Source organism: Scleropages formosus, chromosome 2, assembly GCF_900964775.1.
Source record: "Scleropages formosus chromosome 2, fSclFor1.1, whole genome shotgun sequence".
Lineage (NCBI taxonomy): Eukaryota > Metazoa > Chordata > Actinopteri > Osteoglossiformes > Osteoglossidae > Scleropages > Scleropages formosus.
The window spans coordinates 6,440,733-6,458,733 of NC_041807.1; the positions used below are offsets into that span (position 1 = coordinate 6,440,733).

Genomic DNA, 18,001 nt, shown 5'->3' on the forward strand with positions numbered 1-18,001 from the left:
CTTCAGTTTACTGTGACCCTGCTTAGGACATGTGGTTTCAGCCTGTGTGTGGTAAAATTTGCTGTACAATGTCTCAACACATTACTTATTTAATTTACACATTTTCCCTTTATAACTTACAAAGACATAATTGTGGAGTATTTTGGGTACTTGTGATAATATCATTGCCGTTTTGGTAATAATACTCTTTTGTTAACCTAAATTTATGCATATTTCAAGCAAACCTGAAAAGAAATCATAAAATATATGTGAAAAATTTCAGTGACTGCAGTCGTTGAAAATAATTTACATAGATATGATATATCCCTGGAACTGCCATATTGTACAAAGCATTGGTATAGCCAAATAGCTATAGGACACATATTGTCTTGTTCTGTTTCTTACGACATCAGTCATGTTTATTGTTTATTAATTCATGTCACAGCAATTTCTTTTTCCTGTCAGATAATGGCTGTGCAAATGCTTTCGGTGCCTGTCATCGGGGGAGTTTTTACAGTTCACAATTGTTTGTTTTCGAGCAGGAGCGGCTCATTGGGGAAATCGAAAAGCTGCGGACTGAGAATGATCTCCTGAAGCGCAGGAGCGGTGCCTTTGGAGACAGCCTGCACCCCCGGTACTGCTCCACCTCGGCTGTGGGTCCATCGATAGCCTCATCCAGGGCAACTCAGACAGCTTCCCTTTTGTTCTGCTGCCATTTTTGCAGCTGAGTCATGACAAACTTCATGAGTGATGTTCTCTGTTTTGTCTCCCGTCTACTTTACTTATTGGCTTACAGGGCACTTTGATCTGCAGGGCCTTATGCAGGCTACAGTTTTGTATGTTTTTTAGTTTTATTCGGCCTGGCTTAAGAACCAAGTGCACTTTCTCTCCTGAGATCTGAGCCTGCAGCTCATGTGTCCATGGTCCTGGTTCCACAGGCTGTTCAGCTCTTGAAGAGCTTCTTTACACCTTAGACCACCTTGAATATGGTGAATCACTACATACCTGGAATAAAAACTCACTGGGCCATAAGTAGAAGAGCCTGTATAGCATGCACGCCCATAATCAGTCAACCTCCTTAATGTCATTGCTGTAATTCATTGCTAGAAACCACTGGCCTGTGACTACAACGACACTGTGTGTCCCTCTGTGCTCCCCCTTCTCTGTCTAGGTCCCGGGTGGCAAGTGCCACGGACCTGCGCTTCTCTGTGGTAGAGTCCCAGGGGGAACACTTTGGTGCCACGGCAGCAGTTATCAGGAGAGCCCAGAAGGGGCGGCTGGCCGCTCTGCGGGATGAGCCTACCAAGGTTCCCATCTCCATCTTTCGCCAACTTGTTCTGCTGGGAAACGCCGACTCTTGATTACTTAAGCTATACTGCTCATTTATTACTTTATTACATGTATTACTTCTTGTAAGAGGGGATGTTGCAGGTGTTTTGTTAGCTCACAATGTGGTCTCGGTCTGTTCATCATACTTCACCGTAGAAGGAGGCTGCAGACTCTCTATGTAGGCTTTCTTGCTGTGGACATGTGGATAGCCTCCATAGGGCCCCCTCTCTTCATTCTCCACAGGCCCTCTTTACTTTTTATGTCTGTTGCTGTGACATGCAGGCTCCTAGTGTGGCCCTTCTAAGGGCTCAGCTGTGGCATGGTCATCCAGTAAACATACGTGCTGCCGTAGGTTGTGTGACATGCACATCTCTTTGGAAGTGGCAGCAAAGCAGTGCTGTTATGCACAACTGATTGAGTTATGGTTTTAGTGCACATTAATGATTGTGGGATGTGCGCCTGTTGTTTAACTCCTGTCTTGTGCTTTGTTTTCATGCTTCTTGAAAACGTGACATGTAAGTCTTGCATTTTCTAAGATTTGTGAAAAGGTGTTTCTTCCTGTCGGGGGGAGTGTGTTGGTTCTTAGTATGAATACTCATGTTTTTATCTCTGTGCCTCATAACAGTGCCTATGAGTTTGTGCTTGAGGGCCTCTGTTCGTGGGTATGCGTGACCTGTTGATGTTGTGTTCTGAGGTCTTGCACTGTTAGCATGTGCGATCATTGCCTCTGCTCTACTAACAGGTCATGGCGGTTGTGGAACAGGACTGGGAGCGCTCTCAGCTGCCTAGTCTGCGTTCCAGTGTCACACATCTTATGGAAAGTGACCCCGAGCTGTCTGACTTGGATGATGACGACCGCGAGACGATCTTCAGCTCAGCAGACCTCTTGTCTCCCAGCGGCCACTCGGATGCCCAGACACTGGCCTTGATGCTGCAGGAGCAGCTGGATGCCATCAATGAGGAGATCAGGTGAGACAGGAATGCCTTCGAGGTCTATCTATACTGTTGGACAGCATCCACATACAATATCATATCATTACAACAGCTAATTGTTATATCTCTTGGTTTGACAGTAACCTATCTTCAAAATACATATTTTCTCACCATTTTCAGTTATCTTTATACACACTATCAGTTATTGCTTAATAATAGTTGTATTTCATTTTTTTAACCAGGTTCTGTAGAAGTCTTGAATATAGATATAGCAATGAAAAATTCTTTGTAAGTCTTTTGAGTTTAACATTTTTATGAACTGCAGTTTGTATTCAAATTCAAACTAATTTTAAATGACTAAAATTAAAATACTTGGTCTGTCCAACCTGTATTTAATGCCAGATTTTCGCCAGAATCGTACCACTTGCTCATACCACATTCTTCATATTGTTACTGGTCACTGACACTGAGAAACACCAGAAACAAGCTGTAAATACTGTCGCGTGCAGTAAATTAGACAGGTGGTTGCTCTTATTGTGTTTGGGTGCCTTTTACTGTCAGCTCATTGCTGGTTATGGAAATGTAGCTTGTGTCTAATTTCTAACTCCGCTGTTCGTAGCACGAGGAGCCAGTGTATACAACTGTAAGCGTAGTCAATATTAACTATGTGCTTTAGAAAATGTAGAAAACTGAAGTGCATATTGGAGAAAAACGGGACTCAAAATTATTATGACACCGATAGCCATGACAACAGTGGTGATGATGACGATGATGAAATACAATAAAGAAGATAATGACAACTACTGTCATTATGTTTAATAGGTTCTAATTGTAGTCTGTTAAATGTAACAGATTGTTTAACTGAATACGCAGCAACCAGAACAATGATCAGGGCTGACAGAACATTAATTAGATACACAAAGTTGACATTTGCAGAACACACGCCTACTAAATGTTTTCTCTAATAAAAGAGCCAAACATTTCACGTTACATGCATACTGTGTCCCGCTGCTGTTGTGTTTATATTTTTCTGTGCTCCTTATAATTTACCAAAGCTGATATTAGACTTGAAGATCACGTACAGTATGTATTGAAAATGCTTCTTTCAACTTTCATCTCATTTTGAGGTGTTTCTGTTTGAGCTTGCGAATCACATTTGTGATGTCATATTATGATTGTTTAAAAAATTTGTTCTCAGGTGACACCAAGGCTGGTACCTTTAATAATATTTGTTTATACTGTGTTGGGTTGGGTTTAGAAATCGTGAGGATAGCTGCGGAGGGGGGGGAGTATGACTGATCCTACTTCTGGCCCCCTTGCAGGATGATCCAGGTGGAGAAGGAGTCAGCAGAACTGCGAGCAGATGAGATAGAGAGCCGGGTGACCAGTGGCAGCATGGATGGCTTGAATGTGACCCTTAGGCCAAGACCCTCTATCCCAACCTCGGTCACTGCCCTGTCCCTGGCCAGTTCCTCACCTCCCGTCAGTGGACGTTCCACTCCCAAGCTGTCTGCACGCACCACCGCCCATGAACTGGGCATCATGACCCTGGTAAGACATCATGGTCTCTATGCAACCTTTACCTGTGCACAGTGTTGCAGATGCCCCTCTTTCCCAGTAAAAGCCTTGGCAAAACACCTCTACCATCATACTCCTCACAAGTACACTACAGATTTTCTTACCACCGTCATAATACAATAAGTGCAAAAACCTTACCACATATATGTCTCCTTGCCTCCTTTCTCTTAATGCTTTCAGCCTAGTGATTTAAGGAAACATCGCAGGAAAGTGCTAGTAAGTGCATCACTTGTTCTTGTTCAATATAACTTTGTTGAAGGAGTGTGCCAGAAATCAGTCTCTTCTCTGAGTGGGCGAAGCCTGTGAGCACTGTCTCAGTTTTGTTTTCGTATTAGTTTCAGTTGGTGCGGTTTGTTTTAAAACTCTTGGCAGTTGGTCACGGCTTCTTTGTGTTCATACCGTTTACCATTTGTCCCAGTCTCCAGTGTCACGAGATGAGACACGTGAGGACAAGGCCACTATCAAGTGCGAGACATCACCACCTTCGTCGCCTCGCAGTCTGCGTCTGGAGCAGACCAATTTTGCCCAGCTGACAGGCAGCCTGGAGGATGGACGCGGGTAAATTCTTAAGATCCTCACTGCTCCATCACATTTACATTTACATGTATTAATTTAGCACACTCTTTTCTCTAGACAAAACAATATAAAAAGTGCATCATAGCAAGAGGAAGAGAGATGTGGATGGAGACGTGGTTCTTGAGTATAGTCCATTTTGTCTTATACCACCATATAGATCAGTGTACATCACATGAGTAGGTGCATATAGGCTTTTCTATTATTAAACAAATTTATTAAAAAATTATTAAACATAGCAAACATGTACATCTTCCTCAAGCACTTATAAGATCAGGGGAGAAGTGAGTGTGAAAGACGTGAGTTTTGAGAACCTTCAGAACCAGATCAGAACAACTTGATCTTCCATGACCTTCCAGTTACCTTTACCATCTGCACTTACCAAAAATCCATTAGTTCTGATTTCAACATATTCAAAATCACCTTCTCCCCTTTGCTGTAGCTCTGTTGCTTTGCAAGTCTTGTAATCCATAGGCTGGATGATACGTTTGGGTAGAACCCCCATGACCCCTGACTGAAAGTAGGATTTCATTGTTCTGTCTGCAAAGGAGCAACAAGAAGAAGGGCATCAAGTCTTCTATTGGCCGCCTGTTTGGGAAGAAGGAGAAAGGACGCCTCATACAGCAGATGGGCAAAGATGGCCAGATGAGCAACACTGGTGTTCAGGGTATCAGAATTCTTCTCTCTATGTTTTGGGTTCATTGATCATATCTTACAGTTATGCCGATGTTGTTGTTACCAGATGCTTTTCTTCAAAGCAGATCCTGAATCGGTTTGTCCGTTTGCTCTTATATTGCCACGTCACGAGCTATTAATAGCACGCAAATGCTGCCTAACATCAGAAGTTAGTAATAGAGAGGCAGAGCAGATAGTGCTGTGACTGCAGAGCACTTGACAGTGTGAAAGCATGGCAGAAATGCCAATCAATACTGAGAAGGAAGAGAAAGACAAGAACAAGGAGGTAATGCAATGCAGAGTTCAGAGAAGCAGCCTCAGTCCCCTTGCATTCTTGCGACTCTGTATACAGTGTACAATTCTCCCATTGTTCCTGTTTGTGCTCTGCAGACCTGGAGATGGGCATAGGGGACACCATGACACTGGGAAAGCTGGGCACTCAGGCGGAGCGTGACCGCAGGATGAAGAAGAAGTAGGTGCCCTTCTCCTTGTCCGCGTAGCAGGAACATCCTGCTGGCTCTTTGTTCTCTAGATGGAGGGGTTGGGGCAGAAGGGACTAAGCTCGGAGTTCAGAGAAGCAGCCTCAGTCCCCTTCCTGAGAGGGTCTGCCTAAAGTATGACCATGTTTCTTTTGCACGCTTGCTTCAGCAAAGCCCTGTTATGTTTCAGACATAAGCTGGCAGCCATCCTGACCCCTAGCACACCACCCACATTGACTTTTGGTCACGCCCCATTTAAAGAGAGCATTTGCTTTTTTCTCCTCCACTGTTGTTTTGTTCTTTCCGAGAGATGAGCACTGTTCACCTTGCTTTCCTGTCTTCACAGCTTCCTTTGGATATGTGTTGCTTTGCATTTCCCCTTTTCTAATGCCTTTGACATCTGTCTCCTTCCCTGAGCTACTGAACACATGGCAGAATACAGTAGGAGTGCTGTAATTGCCGTCAGACACACAGTCCTATTCCCCCTGCTGTGTGTGTTTAATAAGGCTTGACTTCATTAGTTCAATTCAATTCAATTTATTTTTATAGAGTGCTCTTCTCACGCAGTGACACAGAGTGCTTTAACACAGGCATAAGGCAAAAAAAACAAATAGATCATATAAGAAACAAAGACAGTTGACTAATGACTACCATAATCCAGTACTTTTATAGAGCTATAAGTATGCCTACAGAGGAAAGGAACAAAAAACTCCCAACTGAAAGTTGAGGGAGAAAAAAACCCCTGGGGGTCCAACAGCCAGTGGTTGCCCCCCCCCTCCTGGGCATTCTAGATTTAGTGACAATTCTAAGCCAGTTAACAATTAATAACGATATTATTGCCATAAGGTATCTTGAATCCCCAGCTCAGCATGGAACGTCTCGTCCATCATGGTAGTTGGTCATCATCTTCAGTCAGCGTGGGATTCGTCTGTCATCACTGGCCGGCCTCCTTATGTCTTATGTAGCGAGGCAGTGCTGGACAAGAAGAAAGAACAGAGTTAGTAATTTACAACTTAAGTCAATTTAATATGCATTTGTATAAAGGTGGAAAAAACAACCAAGGCAAGTGGAATTACATTTCAAGGTGGAATGCCTGAGTGAACATGTAAGTCTTTAGTCTGGATTTGAAAACAGAAACAGACAGGGCATTTCTGACAGTAACTGGTAGACTATTCCACAGTTTAGGTGCTCTATAATTAAAGGCATGACCTCCTACTGAGGTCTTATTGATCACAGGTACTTTAAGGTAACCTGCATCCAATGAACAAAGATATCGTTCAGGGATATAAGAATCAATAATCTCACAAAGGTAAGCCAGAGCAATGCCATGTACTGCTTTATAGGACAAAAGAAGAATTTTATAATCCACTCTAAATGCGACTGGGAGCCAATCTAACGATTTAAGTACTGAGTTATATGGTCGTACTTCCTAGTTCTAGTGACAATTCTCACAGCCGCATTTTGTACCAACTGTAGCCTGGATACAGTCTGGTATGGACAACCTGACAATAAAGCATTACACATTAGTGCACATTGGAACACGTAGACCCAAGGCCCGGAGTAGAATCAATGCAGAGCTACTCCTGGGCCTGCTTTGCAAGACCCTAAGAGATTTCTTAGCCTCTTTGTAACGGTTCCTCATTTTGGTAGGGTTTCTCTTAATTTTCTTTACTTTTAAAATCAAAGAAATCAAAGGAATGGGTCGAGGATTTGAGCTATATTTTAACAGTGTGTGCTGGCAATGTCTGCCATTGAGCGAATCTTAACCAACACCCTAAGCACGGCACACAAGACATAAATATGTATGCCGCATTGCATGTTTTCATTTGCTTCAGCTGTGATGCAGATAGCCAGATCAAAATACAACAGTGAAATTGGGCTTTAAATTTACCTCTGTCTTATCACACTGGTTCAACCACGAGAGAAACTAGATCGTAATGGCAGTCATCTAGGGTTCAGATAGTCCACATTTGGTAAATGTTGAGCGATGTGGAGGCTTGTAACTATGTAGCGCAGAATGAGAGCAACATGTTCCAAGAACGTGGAGTCCTCTTCAAGGCTATGCAGTCTTATTAACGTGTGGGAGAAGAGACTCTGCATGCAGAGTCTGTTCTCCCACAAGTTAATAAGACTGATGTGTAAGACATCCTAATTCAGCAGTATCTCATAAAGAAGCCCTGAACCTAGGCCTCCCGTTCATTCAGCTGTCTTCTTTGACTCTTATTAATACCAACAATACAGTGCTCATCTTAAAACTTGCTGGAAAGCCCCCCGGTCTACAAGTAGGCTCTGTAGCGCATGGCAGATACCAGTACATCACATTGCACTGTGGCATCCTTACTTGTACCTGCCATCCATTCACCCTTAGCCACAGATGGAAATCAGGGGGTGCTGTTCAGCACTTTGGGTCAGCGCAGTGCTGCTGCTCAGCCAATGTATCTCAGCTTTGGAAAGACCTGTCTGTAGGCATGGCTTCAGATCCTATCTTTTATTGTAGTTTCCCTGAACAAAGTACTGATCGAGATGCGCTCCAGTAAAATTAGTCAGCTGTATAAATGGGCAAATAATTGTAAGCAGCTTAACACTGTAAGTCACTTCGGAGAAAAACATCAACTAAACAAATAAATGTAAAATGTAAATGTAAACGGAGGGCTTCCTGTCCGATAGGCATGAGCTGCTAGAGGAGGCCAGGAGGAAGGGTCTGCCTTTTGCCCAGTGGGATGGCCCCACCGTGGTGTCCTGGCTCGAGGTAACAACATTACTTGCACATTTCTGCCACTCAGGAGATGGTTTAACTTCTTCAGCCCTAACCTGTCCTGTTCCCCCGACATGCAGCTGTGGGTGGGGATGCCAGCTTGGTATGTGGCTGCTTGTCGGGCCAATGTGAAGAGTGGTGCCATCATGTCGGCGCTGTCTGACACGGAGATCCAGCGAGAGATCGGCATTAGCAACCCGCTTCACCGACTGAAGCTAAGGCTGGCCATCCAGGAGATGGTGTCTCTCACCAGTCCTTCCGCACCCCTCACATCCCGCACCGTAAGACCTGTGACAGGCTGTGCCTCTCATCTCACACTACACCTTCTTTCGTGTTGTGTGTTTTCAGAAGTGTCAAGTCCCACCCCCTTGTCAGACTCCTCAGTGTTTATTCACGCGGTACAAAAAGTACTACGGATGATCATTCCCATCTGACTCCTGCCCATAGACTCAACAGAGTACAATATTAAAGCATGGCAGCCCTCTTAGGCTCCAAACACATTTTGCCTGCTTGATTTGCTACAGTCTGAGTGTCATGGTTAGCTGCACCTCATCACCACATTCGAAACCCTCCGTAATGAGTAAGTAGCTGAAGTCGTAACACTACGGCCGCTGATACATGCCGAAGCCCTCCGCACTGTGACTGCTTCATAATAGATCTCACCCTGTGTCTTCTTCCCATTGCACAGTCCTCTGGAAATGTGTGGGTGACACATGAAGAGATGGAGACTATGGCGACGTCCACCAAGGCGGTCAGTGTGCACGTGTGTCTGTGTGTGTGTGCATGAGCATGTACGTGAGCATGTACATATATGTGTAATCTCTGCATACTAATGTGTTAATACAGGGTTATGAATTTTCTGTCTGTGTGTGTGTATATTTATATAGTATATATATAAAGACACAAAGAGAGAGCTGTGTGTATGTGAGATCAGTGCCATCTGGGTGACACCCCTGCTGCCACATGCATATGCTTCTCTTCCGCAACCTTTTCTTTATCTCCACAGCCCCATGCTCCACTTGTGCAGAATTTGTGTGTGTGTGTGTGGCTGTGTTTGTGAGAATGAGACAAATCAGTCAGAGGTGTCTGCATGCTGAACTGATTGCTGTGTTGTTGTAAGGCCCCTTCCACATGTCTCTGTACAGCGGTTGGTTGCGTGCCCATGTTTACTGTGGCTGCCTGTTTGTGGAAGGCGCATGTTTGCCTTCGTATCGGCTCATGGCCTAATGGTTTTTGTCATGTGCACTAACATGCTCTCGCGACCGACTCACAGGAGAATGAGGAAGGAAGTTGGGCTCAGGTGAGATTGCTCTCAGCGCTGCCTACTCTGTGTGTCTGCTTACTGTCCCGTCTGCCCGTGCTTGTGCCTTCACCCCACCTTGGATGATTGTTCCCCATCAAAAGTTTTTTTCTTTTTTTTCCGCCAACTGAACCTCCACCTGCTGTTTAATAACTTGAAATTGTGAATGAAACTATGGGGTAGAGATAGAAACGTATTTTGGTGGGCACATAACGCATACAGCACATTTAGAAAAAAATGCTGCGGGGTCGCTATACATATTTTGGATAGTGGATAGGATGTCTAGGTCTCAGCACCCCTCATCCTCCACACCCCACTTCTGTGTGCATGGAGAGAGACCAGTCACAGCGAGGACCTCTTGTGATTGACCCATGAGGTAAGAGCCTGCTGCCTTGAGTGGGAGGATTATGTGTGTATCATTGTTAGAGCCCCTTCTGCCCTTCCCTCTCCAGGGCGCAAGTTACGAAAAATGAAAGGAGAGGGGCACAAAAACTGAAATATCTTGTCTTTTATCTTGAGACTGTCTTCTCTCTACTCATTCATTGTGGGAGAGAGAGGCGGAGGAGAAAGGTATTTTCTTTGACTCCCATTGCTCTGCCCACAGACCCTTGCGTACGGGGACATGAACCACGAGTGGATTGGAAATGAATGGCTGCCCAGCCTGGGCTTGCCCCAGTACCGCAGCTACTTCATGGAGTGCCTGGTGGATGCGCGCATGCTGGACCACCTGACCAAGAAGGACCTGCGCACCCACCTGAAGATGGTGGACAGCTTCCACCGGTGAGCAGAGCCCAGCTGTCACACTGTGTGCACACAGGGACTTGTGCTGTTTCAGCTGGCGGGGCTGGTCTTCTGCTGTCTGCATTACGGTGATCAAATGAGTGATTTTTCTATCATAAGCTTGGGGCATTTAAATACGACACAACAAAACTGTTCTGGCACAGAACAGTTTATTCACACAAAAGTTCCAGCATTTATGACCACAGTATATGTTGCTGTGTCAAAGTGGGTTGCCCCCGGTGCTCAACTTTCTGCTATACCATCATATGTGCTTTGTAAAATGCAAACAGTACGTTTTATTTCTTAAACAATGTTCGCTTTTGGATGTGTTCCTTGTCCAAAAAGGGCCAGCTTACACTATGGGATAATGTGCTTGAAGAGACTGAATTATGACCGCAAAGATCTGGAACGGAGGAGAGAGGAGTGCCAGCATGAAATGAAAGGTAGGCCTGTGTGGCTCCTGCTCGAAACTGCACAGGGGGCACGGAGACCCATCCTCCCTTCTGCTTTTGGTTCCTCTCATGTTCTGCGGAAGACTGACACTGGGTGGCCATTGAGAAAAGTGCATCGGAGAAGGCTAGAGTGTGTGACTGTGAGCGGCGCTCTCACCTTCCTTCTGTGCAATGTGCAGACACGCTGGTTTGGACCAACGATCGGGTCATACACTGGGTGCAGTCCATCGGGCTCAAGGAGTACAGCAACAACCTGCTGGAGAGCGGAGTGCATGGAGCCCTCATCGCCCTGGACGAAAACTTTGACTACAGCAGCCTGGCACTCATCCTGCAGATCCCCATGCAGAACACGCAGGTGAGGGCACCAGGATGCGCCTGAGGGCTTTGCGGTCTGTTCAGTAACAGTGCTGGCTAAATTGTTTGCTGCCGTTCATACAAAATCAAAGGGGTTCATTCATACACTTTGTAAATACGCATCACTATAAGATTATGGAGTACGAACAGACATGCTGATTAAGGCCCGCCTTTTCATTTGCGATTACCAGAGAGCTGACAGTAGGTCGTAGTATGAAGGTCTACAGTGTATTTCAGCAGTATCCTAAGATTATTAGATGATGCTAATTTTATTGTATTGCTTAGGTTTTCTTCCTTTTCTTCAAAAGTGGCTCAGTATTAGTCCCTTTGTAAAGTTGAGCCAGTACATACAGTACTTGGCTCCAAGGTACTACAGCAAGGGCCCTCCTGTTACACCTTCATGTTTTCAACAGGTACTGTTGCTGCTGCTCTCTTGTCAATGTATTTGCACGCATTATGCTGCAGCTTTGTATACTTCAGACTGAGGTATGTGTCCTGTCATGTGGAACCAGGTTTGATAAGATGTCCAAGTGAAAAAATATGAAGATGTCTGTTTGTAAAAGGAACAGATAAACAGAACAGATAAAACAGTAAATGGGGTACTGGAGAGAGAAAGCAGGTGGAAGTGCTCAGTGAGTACTACACATGCAAAACATCACTGATTGGGTGTTGGGCTCTATCCCTCTGCAGGCCAGACAGGTTTTGGAACGCGAGTTCAACAACATGCTGGCCCTCGGCACTGACCGTAGGCTGGATGAGGTGAGTCCATCAGGCACTTCCTATCTTTTCACAATCCTCACATTGTGTTCATTAACAGTAGCAGTGTGGAAATCCTCTTCATGCTCTGTGGTTGACAAAGACAGGCCCAAAACCTTTATGGCAATGATTCTCATGTCAGGTTCTTAATTGCTGCGGTGGTGGTTTTTGATCCTGCTTTTTAAGCACTACACCACTGGTTCCCATACCATTTATTTTACCTCTTTGTCAGCGGTTCTCATCCATGATCCTTAAATTTTATGTGTGCTTATTTGCTTTGGAGGTCCACGGTGAAGAACAACTCAATGACCTTATTTACAGCTTCTCGTTAATATATGTAGTTATTGTCCAAGTCATTCTTGTATCACATAACAGCAGGGAACTTAATCATATTATCATATTGCACTACAAGACTCAACAATGATATACCAGGCTCAGATTTTTACTGGAGCAGTTTTGTTTCAGTTTGCTGAATAGTGCTGCTTGGGCCATGCTGATGCTCGAACCAGCAACATTAAGATCATAAGTCTGTGTCTTTGGCCATTAGGCCACATGTACAGCCATAAATTTTTTTAAAAAATTGAGTAAAAGCCAGAGAAAGCAGACACCAGATGACACTAAGTGATTGGGTATTGTTTCTTTGTTGCCCTTAGTATTGAATATCCTGGCCTGTTCCTTTTGTCATCAGTCACATTGTACGTACTCCTGTGTGCTCTACTGGCATGATGAACGTGGCACTGAGCTATGCATTGTTACTGTAAAAAACAGTTTAAGTAGAGGATGCTCCATGGAGCAGCAACCAAACAAATGAAGTGTTTTAAATACATGCATTAAGTAACAATTGGCTGTAAATGGCTGCCAAATGGAAGCTTGTCGAAAAATAAATGGGCAGCATTTGTCTCGCCTCGGTCACTTTTATTTTTTTCTCCTGCCCTGTGGAATAAAATGAAATGGCTGCTTTTTCGATGTTACATTGACAGATGTTAAATGTATGTTTTGAAATAGTTTGGCTATAAAATGCAATAATGGCATGAAGTTTGCCATGTCGGTGTAATCGTATTTAATAACAAACGGGAATGCAAAAAAAAAACAAGCAAATGAAAAAAAAAAAAAAAACAGCAACCGATACACATTGTAATAGAAATGCAAGCTGCATGATTCTGAATACTGTCCTTCTCTTAAACTCTGTTCCTGAAGAATACATTCGTACAGCAGCCTCCCACTGAGCAGGTGGCCCAGAGTCCTTCGAGGTCTCATGTGAGGCTCTTTTCCCCCTCCCACCCTGCAGAGCGAGGACAAGTCCTTCCGGAGGTCACCATCTTGGAAGAAGCGCTTCCGCCCACGGGATGGACAGGGTCTGGGAATGATGCCCGGCTCTATCGAGACATTGCCTGCTGGCTTCCGCCTCACCTCCATGTCCATCCCGCCAAATGCAACCTTAGCACCCAAGCGGCTACAGCCAGAAGGTAGGTGCGCTTCTGGCAGAAGCTGCTGGAGGGGGGGCAGCTAAGGAGAGAGAGTTGGGCAGCTGGTCGAGTCCACTGACCCCTACTAGCAGAAAGAGCACATATGGTATGAAGAGCATGATGGATGCACAGAGCTTTGCTGTCTAACCACTGACACTTTCCCAAATACACATTTGCATCAATTTGCGCAAGGCTATACGTCTCTTATAGTTGCGCTCAAGTATCTAATGCCGTCATACCATTAACTGAGTCGTGATTTCTTCCAGCCTGGGCTGTGGTTTCATTATCTGTGAACACAGCAGAGTTGCTTTATCCTGTCAGGAGCTGGAATTATCAAGTGAAATAGTGTTAATGTAGCTAAGTGCCATGTTTTCAGAGCAACAGGAAGACTTTGTCTCAACAGACTCGCTCTCTTGAAGCACAAATTTCAAAGGGCAGTTTTTTTTTAGGTCATGGAATAGTAGATAATTTGGGTTTCTTATTGAGAACACAATGGGGGAACCAATGAGCGTGAGCAATGAAGAGGCTTACTAGTATCCCTCAATATTTGATGTACAAGATAACAGTGAAACCGTTAAGCAGCAGTGTAATAACTTGCAGAAATGCTGGTAATAGTACTCAGTGGAGTTGTACAGATGTTTGCTTGAACCCGGCTCCCACCCACTTGTCATACCTGTGCAGTCAGGTGTGAGGCTGAACTCTTAAGCGCTGCCCTATGCACAATTATGTTAAAATGATAAAAAGCCTTGTTTGGTTTTTTTTTTTTTTCTTTGTTTTGCATGAGATGCTTCTGAACCCATTGCATACAGCTGTCAAACAAGGATGATGATGATGACCTGCAGGTGCAGTCACCCACAACTCATAGCACAGATGAACGTCTGGTTGCCACTGGGATGCTCCCCAGCTTGCCGCCACTCTCGCCCACTCACCGCATGTTGTTTCCTTTCTGTTTGTCACACCGCTGCCCGCTAGCCGGACCCCCGGCCCCACTGGCCGGACCTCCGGCTCCGCAGAGATTAGATCCCTCCGCCGTGCGGACTTACTCTTGTTAGCTCCGCTGTGCTAACAGGAACACTGATGCCGACAGGTGAGTCCCAGCCGGAGGGGGGGAGCCCGGTGCCCGCTTTCTTCATTCCCTCAGGCTTCTGTTTCACCCAGCTCACAGTCCCCACCTTCATCACCACCCACCGGCGTTCTCCAGCCCCTCCGCCCTGTGCAGTCCTCCTATGTCACCCCTAGATGTACTATTGGTTTTGATTCCTGCACTGTTCACAGTAGCTTGATTCTCCCCTGGAAGAATACTGCTCAGAGAGAGTGTTCCTTTCATGGAGACCTGCGCTGCAGCCCCCAAGCCCCTCACCCCACTGATTAGAAACTTCCTGTTGTTAGGGTCCTCTTCTCCCCTCAGTCATCTGTCATTTACACCGGACACCCATCCCTCTCAACCCACAGTGTCTGTAAAGCTGTTGAGAAGAAATGGCTGCACTCTACATCTTAAGCTTCCTCACGCAGATGGTGAATGTCTCCCCTTGTCTGATTCATTAAGGACATCATTCTAGCATCTACTCTGCCACTTTACATAAATATTTATGTGACTGTGGGCTGCCTCTCAACAGCAATGTGCAAAATTCTTGCAGGATTTCAGTTTTGAGGGGACTGGGGGCTGTGCAGATTTGCTGAGTAAGTTACAGTATGTGGGGAGATGCCGGGCTGAGTTAAGAAGATCTCTAACCAAAGATGTTAATGCATTACTAAAAGTACTAAATCCTTCTGGTTAACCCTTTCACTGATTCGGGTTTCTTCCGCCATTGAATGTACTGCGCAGCGAAAGCTTGAGGGGAAGTTAGAAACATGGAGTACATCAAGGAAACTTGAGGTGTGTTTGCCCAGGCAAATCTCATTGCTTCTTTTTGTTCAAGCAGGCACTTTGTATTCCAAGTGGTGGGAAACCTCGTTCGTGTAGGCCTCACATTGGCCTCATGTAGTTTGCCTTTCCATTGGACTTCCCTCACAGTGTCAGAGCTTACTGTTGTCTTGCTGCTGTCTCAAACCTTGTCCTTCTCTCTGGCTCTCCTCACAGTTCACTCCCACTACCTGTACGGGCACTCGCTCGCTGCCTTTCGAGAGTGATGTGCCAAATTTCAGCGGGATCCCTTTGTTCCTGGAGGTGGGAGTTGGTCCCTGGAGGGGAGGGGGAGGGGAGGGGGAACGGGGACGTGCGGGGAGTGGTGAAAAGTGGTGAATATGGTGCACGCCACTTGACAGACTCATGTGCAATAGAGTAGGTCGCCGAGCTCTCTCTTGCTGCAAAGGGGACTCCAGCGGCTGCGGTCATGTTCCATTATTTCCAGTTAGTTGCTGTGATGTTGTTACAGTTCTCCCTATTTGAAACCGGTGCATCTCACCTTGTAGTCTCTCAGTCATACTGTAGTATATATTACCTGAGTGTATTTATGACATATGCAGTATAGAAGACTTTCCTCACCGGATGTTCAAGGTTATTTTGTGTCCCTTTCTGTATATAAATGGATGATTTATGTTTTATAGAAATATATATATATATAATATAAATATATCAAATTTGAAAGATATGACTATTGTATGTAAAAAGAAAATTCTTGTTCTGTAGCTGGTAACTGTTTGTGGTTGTTGGATCTCTGTTTCCTCAGCCAGTGCTTTATTCGCTGTCAATTTGTCACATTACAGTGTGAGGAGTTTATTTACCAGAGTAATGGTAGGGTGCTATTGCAGTTGCTCAATACTGCTGATACTTATGCACTGGATTGGGTCCGTTTTAAAACCTCCTTCAAGCTCAACTGTCTTTCTTCAATCTTTTTGTATAAATGTGAAATAATTATGGTGAAATTGTGTAGAACAAGAGAGTGGTGGGTATGAATGACATGTGATTACAGAACAGCAATATCCTTTTATTATGTCATGCTTGCCGAAGGAAGCTTGGGTGGTAGGCAGAGTTTTGATGCAAATACAGGGCCCACTTTAATACACGTGACATGCTGGATTCGCCAACTGAAATCTTCTAGAGTACTGGACTGGACACTTGAAGTCATCCGGCTTGCTGGATTGGACACCTGAACTAGCAACTGGATGGGAGGAGTCTATGTGAGGCCCCGCCTCTTATGATTTACGATGTGGGTTTGCACCGTTGTTACGTTCATTTGACAGCGTGCAAAACTCTAGCAAGTACTCTCACTGAGAAGGGACAGACTCATTTCTGTGTGTGACATCAGAGTCACAGCTGTGAGACTCATTTTAAAGTGCTTTCACATTCATTATCATTTAAGGACCACATTTCATGTATCATCGCTCCATTGTTGTGAATTTAACTGCAGATATTGATTATGAAGTATGTATATATGTTTTTTCTTTACAGCAACAAATGAAAGGTGTTTTAAGAATTGTAATGTGCTTTTGTGGCAGCTACAAGTACTGTATGTGTATTTTATGCCAAGTGTGAATCAAAGCTAAGAAATTAAGTCTTTTTTGTTATTTAAAATGTCTACTGTACTTCTTCCGCTCAAAACAAAGTGAAAAAACAGAATTTAATTAGAAACAGTTGAGCGCTGTTTTGTAAACAGCCAAGTACAACCCTGCTGAATGTGTGGGTTCCGTCAAAACCCAGAGGCTCACACCCTCCTCACCTCGTTTGCCTGGCCAAGGCTGGATTTCACTACTGTCATATACACAGAGTGAGGCCAGTCCCACCATGTGCAAATAGCACTACTTGCATATTCATTTCTCCCATGTGTTATAATACATACATAGCAAAGCTGCTGATGGACAGAAGTGCTAAGTACCATCTATCTATCTATCATTGGTGACTTCCTCCTCTTCCTCCTGGTGAAAACTGGCCTTGCTAAGAATGTGTGTATGAGAAACTAACAGCTTTATGATGTCCTGTTTGGTTGTATTTCTACAAAGGATCTATTCACCTGTCAAAAGCTTTGTTTCTAGTTGTGAGATGTCCCTGTCCTCAAAGGTGTTCTTCCTCTGGGTCTCCACTGTAGCTCTGATGAGACTTCTCTGTGTGTCTTCTTTTTGTGGCCCTTCTTACACACACCCAGAGCCTCCCACCTTGGATGGCATTAAGCTCATTTAAAGGGAACCCAATGAAGTGAGCTGATGTGGAAATACATGGGCTGACAATGACTGCAAATGACTTTCTGGTGGACTCAGAAATTGGGTTCACAGGTATGAGGGGGAGGGGTTTGGATTTGGCATCCATATTGTTATACTGCAGAAGTCTGTCCTCAGAAATGCACTTTATGAAAGGTGACATCCACATTTTGCATTAAATTTACATTTACGTTTATTAATTTAGCAGACGCTTTTGTCAAAGTGATGTACATCTCAGCAAAAATACAATTTGTGCATTACATTAAGAGAAAGAGGCATGGCTGCAGACATGTGACTCTTAAGTAAATCTGGTTTGTTACCTTCCACTTGATGCACTGATGTTCATCACTCGAGTTGATGCATAAAAGACAGGATAGATGAATCCTGATAACCTCCTACCAATTTTTATTCATTTATTTATTTTTAAATAATATAAGATGCACAAAGAAAATCTTGAA

General features: G+C 44.5%; 1 protein-coding gene across 11 annotated transcripts in view; it reads left to right on the forward strand.

The window, feature by feature from the left end:
- ppfia4 (PTPRF interacting protein alpha 4) overlaps window positions 1-17,151 on the forward strand; it is an 86,967-nt gene extending 69,816 nt beyond the window's left edge. For 2 of the 11 annotated variants that reach the window (XM_029246593.1, XM_029246609.1), the window contains exons 12-29: window positions 522-613; window positions 1,151-1,286; window positions 2,051-2,277; window positions 3,564-3,792; window positions 4,000-4,035; window positions 4,238-4,377; window positions 4,941-5,059; window positions 5,458-5,539; window positions 8,214-8,295; window positions 8,382-8,582; window positions 8,990-9,052; window positions 9,575-9,601; window positions 10,206-10,381; window positions 10,727-10,824; window positions 11,013-11,188; window positions 11,878-11,946; window positions 13,232-13,409; window positions 14,382-17,151. In XM_029246593.1, the coding sequence (XP_029102426.1) occupies window positions 522-613; window positions 1,151-1,286; window positions 2,051-2,277; window positions 3,564-3,792; window positions 4,000-4,035; window positions 4,238-4,377; window positions 4,941-5,059; window positions 5,458-5,539; window positions 8,214-8,295; window positions 8,382-8,582; window positions 8,990-9,052; window positions 9,575-9,601; window positions 10,206-10,381; window positions 10,727-10,824; window positions 11,013-11,188; window positions 11,878-11,946; window positions 13,232-13,409; window positions 14,382-14,461 (2,211 nt within the window). In that variant the 3' untranslated portion in view covers window positions 14,462-17,151. The remainder of the gene's footprint in view (window positions 1-521; window positions 614-1,150; window positions 1,287-2,050; window positions 2,278-3,563; window positions 3,793-3,999; window positions 4,036-4,237; window positions 4,378-4,940; window positions 5,060-5,457; window positions 5,540-8,213; window positions 8,296-8,381; window positions 8,583-8,989; window positions 9,053-9,574; window positions 9,602-10,205; window positions 10,382-10,726; window positions 10,825-11,012; window positions 11,189-11,877; window positions 11,947-13,231; window positions 13,410-14,381) is intronic. The other 9 variants (XM_029246616.1, XM_029246629.1, XM_029246598.1 and 6 more) reach the window with 8 other exon arrangements.
- Window positions 17,152-18,001: the final 850 nt, after the last annotated feature.